At 42.2% G+C, this 13,311-nt stretch overlaps 1 protein-coding gene across 1 annotated transcript; it reads right to left on the reverse strand.

Annotated features, from left to right (window-relative positions):
* Positions 1-821: 821 nt before the first annotated feature.
* On the reverse strand, positions 822-13,290 carry LOC149358972 (mitochondrial S-adenosylmethionine carrier protein-like). The gene is made up of 9 exons (XM_089571147.1): positions 13,064-13,290; positions 12,784-12,940; positions 11,239-11,348; positions 9,734-9,838; positions 8,556-8,648; positions 6,104-6,167; positions 5,046-5,110; positions 1,789-1,862; positions 822-1,192 (listed from the first exon to the last, which is right to left on the reverse strand). Exons 1-9 carry the CDS (start codon positions 13,103-13,105, stop codon positions 979-981), a joined length of 924 nt encoding a protein of 307 aa, XP_089427273.1. The 5' UTR covers positions 13,106-13,290; the 3' UTR covers positions 822-978.
* Positions 13,291-13,311: the final 21 nt, after the last annotated feature.

Raw genomic sequence — 13,311 nt, forward strand, 5'->3', positions numbered from 1 at the left:
TGTAACCACATTAACAAAACCAGCTGCAGTGATCTCTTTTATGCTCTGGCTGCTTCCACAAGGTATATGCTCTCACTGCTTTGCAGATTGCCTTCATGCGTACAAACAGTGTAGCTGCAACAAATATCTTGCGGCAGGCTGAGTGCACAGAGTGGAACTGTGATAGGCAGCACAACCTGTATGCATAGCTCTTTCGTAAACATAAAATGAAACGGGCATCCCAAATTCCCACAAGCTGGTCCAAATGGATTGCCTTTTCTATGTTATTTAATTGCGCGCTGAAATACGATGCGGCTTCTTTTCTATTATGCACCTAAAGAGCACAGACAAATTCTAGGACATTCAATGTTCCGTTGCAAAATCAACATGAAAATTGCAGTGCTTTTGCTGAACACAGCGAAAAATTGTCACGCCACAAGATAGGTTGCTAAAAAAGTGCAAGTGTTGCAAAAAGAAAAGAAGCCAGGCCTGCAGTTTTGTTCCTTCCAGGTATTCAGCATTCTGACTACAGTACACTGTTTCAATAATGATGATTGGGCATTTCTGATCAATGCACTTGCAGTGTCCACCAAATCACAAATTCTATTCCTGATTTACCAACATGTGCTTGATCCAAACAGAACTGGCAAATTTGTATCAAGCGGAAATAGCGGTAATGTTCCAGCTACCCTATTTCATTTTTTATTTTCAAGCCCTATGGTCAGGAAAGTTAAAGGCCTAGCAGCAGCAATTTTCCTTGCAGAAAAGCACAGTCTCACTGCCCCATTTACCCTTTACGATCCAGGTAGTGCGACGTGAAGTTAGCAAGACATGCTGGCACACAAAATACAAATCTCATGTTTTTATTACGAACAGTAAAATTTCACTAATAGTAGTTATCAATACATGAAACTAAGTTGCTTCAACAGCACCTCATAACTCTCTGTAACACCGGTATATACCAATAGCAGGCAACAAGGATTACCCAACTGGTTTCTGTCATCTTGGCTTACGCACAGGATGTTGCTCTGTTGTGTCATTTGAGTTGCACTTTTCGCTATTAGCAGTAGAGGACAGATGATTTGAAGAGCTTGAATGAGTGGGAGGTGACAAGAAATAGTAAATGAGCTGCTTAGCTTGCTCATAGGCACCAAGAAAGATGAAACCACCCACTGAAAGTGAGACTACTCTTGGAGTGACGCCACTGAATAGACTGGAAAAAAAAGGGAAAAGAAAAGTTTGAATCCAACATAAAATACAAGACACAAAGTTGATACAGCGTTCCTGGCATACCGGCATGCAAGTTAAGCAAATGTATTCAGACAAATCAACACTGGGGTGTGGAATGAGCCCTGTGCTTTTGACATAAATAAATCGCAAACCCTCTGTTCATCTATAGCAATCGTATCTGTCACAAAGAGTAGTAGAGTTCATGATGTAGACTCCCAATTTAGATTTAACTTAGTGAGAAATTGATTTTCACAGCCCTGTGATGGCCCAGGAAAAAAAAAACCCAGATGAAAGTTATGAACTAGAAGTATTTTCAGAAATGCAAGAAACTGGTAGATTTATTACAGAACAACATTGACTCTATAAATAAAGCTAATAAATCTCAATCATTTCTACATGGCTAAATACGATAAAATTTCCCTAACACTCAGGTGCGTGCAATAAATCAACAGCAAAGTACAAAACTGTTCTATTACCTGACAATTTTGCAGTGAGACTACAAAAATTTAACGCTATTTCAGTGTTAGGGTTAGAAGACACTCCACAAGAACCAAGCAGTAAGAAGAAAATCCTAATCACCCTGGTAGCCCGTTTTCGTGCCATACGGTCTTGAGAGCAGCATACATACTTCCAGCAGCTAGATGACTTGTTCTCTGTGAATAGTAAATGCTAATCAATGCCACAAAACTGAACAAGTGGGCACTTGTTGACTGCACGTGTACCAAACTTGACTTCTTCATGCATGTAACAGTGAGTTGCACTACTTCACCATCACACTGCCTATTCTTTGAAGTTATATCACATAGCACCTTATAAGGATGCCTAATGATTCTAAGCAGCATGGGTTCACAGCTGCGGAGCCACTGATTATTTCACAAGCCGGCAGTTGGGATCAATGAGGAGCAAATTAGGATCAAGGAGTACTATCATTACAAAGAGTGTGTCTATATCTTACTCTAAATGCAGTAAGATGCGCTTACTAATGTGTACAAAATCAAACCCGACTTTTTTTTTCCTTTTCACCTGAGTCATGCACACATCACATTGATGGAAGTTAGAAATTCCCCAGAAATTTAAAAGAAAGAACAACATGCCAGAACAGAGATTAGCACTACAAGCATGACAAAAAATGCACTAGTTTCTTGTACAACAGTGCTAAAAAATATATATGTAACAGTGAAATACACTAGACCATAATTTCAGTGCAATATTTCTAATTCAAAACTGTGAGGCTAACATCTATTGTCCTTCCAATGTGTCAGCACACACTTCAGTTAGAGGCACTTGCATTTCCAAACTGTTCAACACTTGTAAAAATTGTAAAAAAGCAATGCTCATACACTTCTTAGCACAATTGTGCAGCAGTAATTCAAGGCAAAGAGAGGCAAGTAGCAAGCTGGACTCCTATGACCTTCTTAACAATAGCCACATATAAAGCTTTCCAGTCCAAAGCAGCACCATACAAACTCTGAGAAACATTGTTCTGAGATAATGCATGCCAATTGAAACTCCCCAGAATTAAACAGTACACAACGAAAACTACACTTATACTGCACCTTCCTACTTAACAGTTTCGAATTCAAGAATTAGGCCCACAATTTACCGCTCAGCAACAAAATGGCCAACTTACAAAATAATGCTTTAGTAACATATGCCTAGGCAACACAAAACAAAACTGTCTTCATAATACCGCTACGACAGGATCCTTTATACCATACCAAAGTAGCCATGTGTTTCTCACTAACACGGTGCTCTTAAGTACTATCGGGGACAAAAGTGGTATACCCCACGCGGCGGGACCCGAAGGAAGGGAAAACTGCGTCATTTTGGTGAGCTAAAGTCACGACACATTGAAATGAGCCAAGCGACATGCCTGCTGATAAAGGCTGAACTCCATGTACGCGAAAACTCACGCGAACGCGACAGCGGCAAGCGACGAGCGACGCCGTCGCGCGAAGCGAAATACCCGTGTCGCTTGTCGTGTCGCTCGGATCTGCACTCACAGAAAATTTCGCTCGTCGCCCGGAAGTTGCCAACGCGATTAGCCAATAGCAGCTAATCTGGCAGTGTACGTCACTACCGAGCATAGAGTTTCTTACTATTACCTAGAGGGAAAGCTGGCGGCGCTGCACTTCAGCCACCATGGACGCCCAAAGCATCATGGGGCGGTGAGCTACTTGTTGCGGCACAGTCATAATTTTTTGGGAACATGGAGTGGCACTACTAAGACGTTTCATTCCGAAAACGCTGTTCGTGTGTGCGCAGACGACTTTCGCGCGAATGCAGACTGTACAAACCATAGTAGTGAAAACGCGACGACACACGACGCCAATAAAAGGTTTCACTTTTCAGAAATGCCATTAAAAAACCTCTTATAGTATCTAAGCAACAACATCTTTTTTGAAAACATATTTACTTTTAAAAGTGCGCCTGTTAAGTACGAAATATTAGTTTTTATAGTGTTCATTGCTAGGCCAATAGGAGAGCGAGTCGTCTCTTATTTTGGGCAAACTTTGCACTTAAATGCTTTTCTGCTCGTTTGTTGCAATCATTAGACAAGATTTTCAATGTTAGGACATTTGTAGTTATTAAACAGCTTTATTTTTTTATTATTTTTTGGCCAAATGTTGCAGTTCCGCAACAAGTAGCTCACCGCCCCATGATATTAAACAGCTTTATTTTTTTATTATTTTTTGGCCAAATGTTGCAGTTCCGCAACAAGTAGCTCACCGCCCCATGATGCTTTGAGCGCCCATGGTGGCTGAAGTGGTCTCGAGGGGTCGCCATGCAAACTCCCATAGACGGGCCGCCAGCTTTCCCTCTAGGTAATAGTAAGAAACTCTATGCTACCGAGCCTCTTGCCGGCTCTGGCTGGGAATCTTGGTTGACCACCGATTCGTCGTTGTCGCTACGCTGTGCCCCACGTTCACGGCAAACTAAATGCGCACGAAGCTTTCGCTTTGTCTGAACTTGCCTCAACCACAAACTTTTAGCGATAAAACACCGCAGATTTTCAGATTGCTTCTGTGTTTGCAGTGCTGCTAGGCTTAGCGAGTATTGGTCGTTTGACGTCAGAAAGCGCGCGAGGTTCAAACAGGTGTGCGCCCCACGTTCAGGCAACACGGCAGCACCCGTGATAATGGCATGCAATGACAAAGCTGTAAACACATTTTATTTGGCATTTTTGTGCCCAAAATTTTAATCCTTGCAAATAATGTGACTCTTGTTATAGGCGCAAACAGCTTTGCGGTGTATTATGCCAGCAACACTGATCGTCGTCTCCATTTCGCGTACGCGTTGTCGCAGCGCATGGAGCTTGGCCGGTGGGCGACAGAGCGACAGACAGCCGTCGTCGCGTCGCTTACTTTTTCGCGTACGTGGAGCTCAGTCTTAATAAAGGTCACACATTGGCTGTTTTGATTCCAGATGCCTCCTGTAGATAGCGCAACAACGCAGTTTTCCGTTGCTCCGGCTCCCGCCGCGTGGAGTATACCACTTCTGTCCCCGATAGTACATACGCAATGCTGCAGATGTGCTGTCTGTTTTGGCAAAGGTCACTTCTGATAGCACTGTTTCACTGCTCACTACCAACAATTCATCACAGCTTTAATTATGAACCATGCTTCCTGTCTTATACATGTTGACGTATACAGGCAAACCATGACAAGTGTTCTCAATATCAGAACTACAACTTGAGAATCCAGTGCCGCAACAAAAAGATATCTGGCGCTATAAATATGACGGCAGAAGCTCTGTAAAGCCAAAATAATTTGATATTATATATGATGGAGAGATATGGCAGTGATTTTCGTGTGATGACAAGAAATCAGACCCACCTCGGCCAATATAATTCTCGTTTTGGCAACATCAAGAGGAGTTGTCAGTCCTCCTGCTATGCCACCTGAAAAAGTAAAGCACTGCCGTCAACTGCGTGCTACCTCCAAGTTTGATCATGCAGGCTTATGGAAGCCGTGGAGAAGAGAGGTTTTTCATACAACTGCTCCTTGAGGCCATGCAAGCAGAATCAAATAAAAAAGTAGACTCTGTCGACATCAAAACAGCCACAAGTGACATGCATTAGCATGTTCAAAAAAAAAAAAGATACAAAGTAAAAGAAAAATCTCGAAATCCCCGAATCCCGAAATTCAAAATCCCGGATAATTCGAAGAATTTCTGCAGTCCCACAAATCCTAATGCAAAATTGACCGGATAATTTGAAGTGGCAGCCTGCACCAGTCCGGTTAATTTGAAGATCTGGGGTGCTATGAGGGAATCCTCAATGCCGATTTCACCACAAACTGGTGAAGCGACGGTCCCTCACAGCTGCGAGGCGGCGCCGCAGAGCAATGCAGATGCTTGATCTGCGAAGGACCAGTCTATGGTATGGCTGCTGAAATGGCTGCTATGGCTGCTGAAATGGCTATGGCTGCTGAAATGAGCGCCTGGGCATGTCCCAGCCTGCATTGTTTCTTTGAGTGCTGTGTCGGGGTTAGAGGCTTACGCTACCAGCATCTCTGATTACTCTAGTAGGAAAAACAACAATGCGATATTGGGGGCTTAGTTTTGGACGAGTGGCGGTAGTATGCGCCCCGTGCTGGCGTCCGTTTACAGCAGGACGCATTGAGCTCCAGGCATCAAAAAAAGTTGTTAATTCTTATGCAAATCGGTTGCGGTAAAGGAACTTTGAATTGCGCGCCATTTACTCGGTTAGCTCGCACTGGCAGTCACTTCCTGTTGGCAGGGCACAGAGGAATGCAGGATTATGTGTCCATGAGGTAAGTACAAGTAAAAGCGTCAGTCACAAATAATTTAGCTGTGCAGAAAACTAAAACCTAAAGTGCGGCTACTAATGTTAGCTGGTTTCTGTCACCAGAGTGAAATTTGAACTATTCACCTGATATGGCACCGCAAACAGCAGCCTGCCACGAAAGCAAGGAATCTGGGTTGGCAAACATGTGCTGAAAAAAAAAGTATTTCAAACATTCATACGTAAACATGTAAAATGGAATAAAAACCATTTAGTACAATGCATTATACAAGTCACTGACATCTGCAAAGCAATATACAACAAAAAATTAAATACCGGTAAAAAAATTCAGAGCTTAACTTCCAATACATCGGTTGCATGGTTCAAAATTCTCAAATCTGTAAACAAATTATTTATAAAACTAAAAGTTCTACTCCAATGGCCCCTGAAATGTGTGAGAAATTCCAGAGGCACCTATCCAGTCGTATCAGCTGTGCCTCCCATTGTACCTATACATTCAGATGTAATTAGATATAGAAACAGACACAGACAATCGAGCTCCCAGAGACCTGTTGTTTGTGATGCAATAGAAAGCTTTTTATCTAGAATGCCTATCTTGAAGTGGTTGTATCACCATGAGCATTTTTAAACAAATTTTCAATCTCTATGTGCCTCCATTTAGCAATGACAAATAAGATGATAGCCCAGATAATAACACAATAAATGACATATTGAAAAAAGTGAGGAGTCAAGAATGAATGTAACCACAACTACAGAAATGTTTTCTCTGTTAATATAACTGATACCTAAGTAAACACCCCTGAACATGACACACTGTACTTGTTTGAAGCAGGACGTGTCATTACTGTCAATGCACTAATGTCTTATCAAGATTGCACCTGCTTCACTGTTCATCCATACAGACAAAGGTGAAAATGCTTTTCCACATGAGCTTTTGCTCCAATGAGGAGCACGTCTAAAACAACAAAAATGCTAATAAAAACACAGCCTAAAGATCTTTAAAGCATTATGAATGCGACACCGGCTAAGACATGTGCAGTAAAGATTACCTGTGTGCGGCGCGAGTGCATCATTAGGATGCTAACAGTCTGAGTACCAAAATTTTGTGCTGACAGTACTTAAGTTTCACCGAAAAGTACAGATGCTTCTTCCAATCTTGTACAACTCGGCACTCCTATGGATCTCCCACTGGCTTTGATCTGCATGAGCCATGCATACCCCATCCCAGCAAATTTCGCCTTACTGTTGGCTGCTACCAGCTACATTCCATGCTCCTTTCTTCAATATCCTCCAAAGATACCTCTGGTCGTTTGCTCTGTCCACTAATAAGCTTCCTTCTTTAGCATTCACTGCGGACATTACGAACTTATGTTTGTTCACAAATACATGCTGCTTTCTTTATGTCTTCGAATATTTGCAGCAACTAGCTGATCACTAGCAGACTACCGTATTTTCCGGTGTATAAAACGCGTCTTTTTTTCGAAAATCTTGCTGGTGCGTCCTATACAAGGGTGCGTCTTATATGCGAATTTTTCATCTTTTTTTGCGAGTTCACATCGATTACTCCGGTTCATGCTCAAGCTTTCTTCACCTAAAAAATATCACTACCAATAAGGCGGTTGTAACACGGTTAATACTTCAATACCGGGACCGCCGTGCGCGACATTCTAGGTGATCTTTATCATGAAACGGCGGGGATGACGACTTCCGGGATCACAAACGCGCGGCTGTTTCGGAGGCCCCAAGCGAAAGTAATGAGAAGCACCAAAAGGTGGTGACAATCGCGCTTCTCGCCATTGTCAAGACAAGCCGGCGTTCTTTTTTAGTCACCCTTTGCAACTTTTTTTGCTCCGTGTACGTAGTGCATGTTTCAGCCGAGTTGCTTCCAGAAATGGGTGAACCTTTTGATAGCGCATCTGAAGATGAAGACTTCGAAGGTTTCAAGTAGAAATAAAATGTTATGGACATATGTTTCTTTTTTGCTAAAACGTGGACGGGTATGGCGTGAGTGTTGCCTTTTTCGATCACTTAGCGTTGCTTAAGAATTGCTCACAGGTACGGTGCATTTCGCGATAGTCGCGCAAGCGTGTTTAATTAAGCCTCACTAGCCTAACTGGGTAAACTGGGGTGCGTCTTATACACGGGTGCGTCTTATATACGAACTTTTTCAGTGACAGCTTGCATATATGGCAGGTGCGTCTTATACACCGGAAAATACGGTATATCAGTTTTATACTTTACTTGTGAGCAATATAGATAAGTTTTTTACAACCTGGGAGAATTCCTGTTAAATGCTCTCAAATCTAAGTTACTTCTTCACGTAACTGGTGATAGTATACAAGGCAATACTTTCCAACTGGACCACATTTTTACCCAGTTTTATTTCATTTTTGGCCTGTTCAACACTTAACTGCTCATTGGGCAATACATAACGGGAGTCTTCTTAAAGTATGTGACACATGGCAAGAGGAAAAACAGGAGCAGTGAGTTAGTCATAATATCATTGCAAAGAAGAAGGTGCAAAATTGTACCCGTGGCTATTACATTATTTACCGTTAACCACTGAAAGAGAGCTCACCTTGAGAAATTCCCACAGAGGGAACTGTATAAATGAAAACGGGATCTCCCTTGCTACAGTTGTAAGGTAGCCGCGGTAGAAACCTCGGATCCCCTGCATCAACAATTAGATTTCTATACAAAGCGACTAAAACTCACATTTAAAAAGTATACATAACTGCCTATTATACAACTTGAAGTAATTCGTCAATGAAGGGCCAGAGTGCCATAGAGTGCAACAAAAAAGAAACTTGGAGGTAAGTGCAGCTGCATACAAAAAGGGCACCAGACTTGCCTTGTGCACAGAAGTGGCATGCAACTAGTGGGAACAAGGCATGATGCCGGTGTTTACTGCAGCCTGCGTGCCTATGCACTTTGTATATTTATGTGGCCTGTATGTCTATATGGCTGCCCTTGAGCACCACCACTCTCTTCAAAGCCTAGTCACCATGAGCAGATTTCACCTCCTACACTCCATAGAGCACCACGTCAGCATTCAAAACAAGCCTAGTGCCCTTCATGTTCCATGCATGATGCAAGATAATTTTCTTTCAAGATGATGACAAGACAGGAAAACTGTATAGCTTCTAGATGGGAAAACATGTCAGCATAAGGCCCTGAATCAGGTGTTTACTTCTAGAAGAGGAGCTGAAACTAGCAGAACAAGTGCGAACCTTACAAGAGACACTGAATGCAAAAGAAATTATAAATTATAAACTTGTTTATTACGTATGTTGCTGCTCTTATGCATCAATATGGAGAGAGTGAATGGCTGCGTGTATGTTTAATTTTGATACCTAGCATAAGGGTGAACTAAAATTAAAGCTTCCATTCACAACTCTCCAATTAAGACTGAAAAACATATCAAGAATGGGTACCAGGTTTTCTGGTTAAGGAGTGAAATTTGAACATTATCAATATGACTGATGACAGTATTTTTTGATAAACACATTTCCTTTCCTCAAAAATGAATTTTTATTTGGTTAGTGCTACTACACATAAATATGCAACATCTCCTCTGATGTTTCCTTCTAGCTTGAGCAAGACGGAGCACCTGAGACAGAATGACTCTTGCATAGCATAGTAGCAGCAGTAGTAGTAGTAGTTGTTAGAGGTTGTTGTTGCAGTGGCAACTGAGGCTATAACGCACCCAACAAGACGATGCCAGCACAGTTCACACTCCAAATAAACAGTGCTTACCTCAGCGTTCATCACATTCTTAAATGTCTTCCAGCTACTCGTTTCATGGTTTGCCTGAGTCCGCTGTTTTACAACTTCCACGGGGACTCTTATGGTGCAGGCAGCCTGGAAAATTCACAAAGGAAGCAAAACAAACGTGCCTGAAGGTGCAGCAGGCAAGAACTATAATGAGAATGACACAACAAAAAAAAAAGTAATTTTCTCCTAATTTATCTTTGCACTATACTACAAATGAGAAGAATATGACTACAGTGCTTTTAATTTATCATGTATGCTTGCAGCACTGGAAATATCTTCAGCATTGCACTGAAGCAAGGGTCAGATGAAAACGATGCAACAATATGACAATCAAACACTGTATGCACCAAAGGAGACAGTGGAGAACAGCTACCAACAGGAACTATTGGTGAACAAGCACATATAAGTATTGAAAAAGTGCACTTATGCACATTTGTATGTTCCCATTATGTTTACTGTACACTTCACTATGACAGTACCTTAATTAAGCCTAACAAAGAAATTCTGGTGAAAATGTCAACTATTAGGCAGGTATAAGAAAAAAAGTTTATTGAGACAAAAACAAGAGAGCAGTGTAAGTGAATCTCCCTGCAATTGCATAAAATATCACTGCCACACCACAATACACGGCAAGCACTTTGCACATCTGAAAAATTGCCCTCGATTTACCCGGCCAAGCTAAATGCAACTTCGGCACACTAGGACATTTGCCCTTGTTTGTCTTTGTTTACCTTATATATATAGGCTTGAAAGTTTGAGTTCCTGTTGTGATAAGCCACCTGAGCTGCTCGCAGAGATTCGAGTCGCCGTTCCCTCTGTTCAGCAGTCTCCGAAGAAACATGTACACACCTCTTGACTGCACGATCCTCCAGCAGCTACATCATTCGCCTTTTCTTCCTCACTCTTCATTTTTTCCGCATCCCATTTAGTGAGATATACTGCCTTCGCTCCTCTGCTCGGCTTGCTGCATTGCTACATCCACTGAATTGGCTGACTCACACTGGCGCTCTCTTTTGCATCACGGTTCAGCTCGCCGTACCCGTTGTTCGGCTTCAAGGACCGGTTTCTTCCATAATTTACTGTTTTCTGAACTGCACGTTCCTCTGGCAGCTTCAATCCTTCGCCTCTTCTTTCTGGCATCTGCACGGGCACAAATCTCCTCGCCCTTTGTCTTCACACCCTCTCTCCACTTGGCTGTTGCTCGTGCGGCACTACTTCAAGCTTACTTGAATTACTCAGAGGCTTCAACACGACGAGTCATGGCTTTTTTGCTAGTGACCCATCTAGTGCTCGCGCTATTGGTCATCTTGCCTTTGCATTACATGCCCTGCCCAAGCCCATTTCTTCCTCTTGATTCCGACTAGGATGTCATTAACCTGTAATTTGTTCCTTGACCCACTCTGCCCTCTTTCAGCATTATACAACCTCCAGTGATGCATAGGGTGACATCGCTTGTAATGAACCATTAGCTTCAAATGCAAACGCACCACTTCTCCGCAGGCAGCTGCAATACTATGCACCAGAGGAGTCATCAGGCCAGGCATGACTGGCCCCATGAACTGCTTCACACCTTCATATGTGCAGAAAAACAATGCAGCTGAAAAAAAAAAGAAAACAAAACAAGACAAACGGAAATCACAATTTTACCAATCAGGTGAGTTGAAAATGTGACGACTAATACGGAATGCACTGTTAAACACTAGGAAATAATTTTCTGCTTACCCTAATCTCATTTATCACGACCTATGTAATTAGATAGTGTGCATCAGCTATTCCTAACATGCACACAATTTTGTCACATGTACACATGTATAGTTAATGAAAATGCAACAATACTTAACAGAAAAAATGTCTGTGAACTATATGCTTTAATTCGTTTCACAGTGGGATATAATATATAACTGGCGAGGGCATTCTTGCAGGCTAGTTGGAGCATTAATGCAATTGGTTTTTTAAGCACAGAAGACAGCACAGGAAAAAATGAACTTGACAGGACACAGCGCTAACTAACAACCAGGTTTTTATCGACAGGCCAGATGATTTTATACAACAGCTCTTATCAACAAAATGAAAAAAAGAAATCATACACAGACATATCAATTCAACTGAGATCCCATCACCAAATGAGGTGGATTGCATAGTTCCAGTGCTACTGCAGCGCAAAATATTGGAGTTCTTTTTTTTTAAAAGCAAAACTGAGGGATTGCTGACACACGTTAGCGGCTTTTTCAATTACATCAGCTTCTATTATCTCACTTCCTAGTTGCGTCTTGCACCTGCGAAACACTGTTGTGTTTCCCAATGCAGAAGTGCAATTGCTGCGTGTTGAAATACGATCAATCATATTGCTACCCGATTTGTTTTTAACGCCTTTTGCATGCTCCCTTAATGTCTCATTAAGGCACCTCCCAGTCAGCCAATCTGACAAGTTCTTTTTTCCTGTGCTGTCTTTCTGCGCTTAAAAAACCAATTCCAGTTGATGTGATTGTATGATATAAGCTCGGACAATAAAAGCAACATGAATTTCCTATGTAGCTGCCAATAAAAGCAACAGCTCGTGTTCCCTCTGACAAGAAAGTAATGGAAGTTAGTGTTTCAGCACTTTTCTTTTCACACATGTCGCATACTTGGGATTTATAAAAAAAATATTCTAACATTCTCTCTAAACGCACAAAATAATTCAGGGAAGCAGCCTTGGGTATATGAACATGCATTATTTCCTCCAGCACACCAGTCCTTGAGCCATTTTTGGCAAGTTATTTCTGGGCATGCACAGAACTTTCTACGGAAGAGTTTTCCTCGTCAGCTACAAGCTAGCGTGGCTCGCTCGCACCTTCCTTATACAATATAGAGACATTCTGAAAGGCACATCAGGCAGGAATGCATTTTATGATTTGTACTATAGTTTGTGAAATAAACTTAATATTCGCTCGCATATCTACAACGGTACAACAATTAGCCGTTATGGCTTTCGCCTAAACAGCATGTAAAATATGTAGTTAAATACAGAGAGACTTTACTGTAATACTTACAGGTAGGTGCCGAGCCAAGTGCAGCGGATGCAATGCCGGAGTAGATTTTCGAGAAACCACCTGCTCTCATAAAACCCTGTTGACTTTGCAAGCGAGTTTTAAGCGTGTCCAGAGGGAAGAGGACGACGTCCACGGTAGTGCCAGCAAAAGCACCAGCCTGAAAAGAAAAAGAATAACGTTAAAGGACAGGCATGCGGAGGTCGCTGCAGTATTCGGTAGTTCCAGCGACTGAGCTCATGCATAAGTACTTCGGAAACCGAAACAATTACACAAACCGTACCACTAGCGAAACGAAAAATGAGGGATTATCCGCGCTTCCCATCTTGCTTGTCAAGCCTCAGTACTTGACAGGCTCACTTGACGTAGAATATTTGTGTCATTATATCACTCTGCCACAACCACGCGCTCCGTTCACTGCGCACATGTGTAAAACCGCCACACCGCGGGCACAGCCACAGCTGTACTCGATCGGAAACCGCGCAGCACATGGCTAACCGGCTAAAACGCGAGAAAGGGCAGGAAGAAATA

The sequence above is a fragment of the Amblyomma mixtum genome, chromosome 2, assembly GCF_055824585.1.
Source record: "Amblyomma mixtum isolate Tamu chromosome 2, ASM5582458v1, whole genome shotgun sequence".
In the NCBI taxonomy this organism is placed as follows: domain Eukaryota; kingdom Metazoa; phylum Arthropoda; class Arachnida; order Ixodida; family Ixodidae; genus Amblyomma; species Amblyomma mixtum.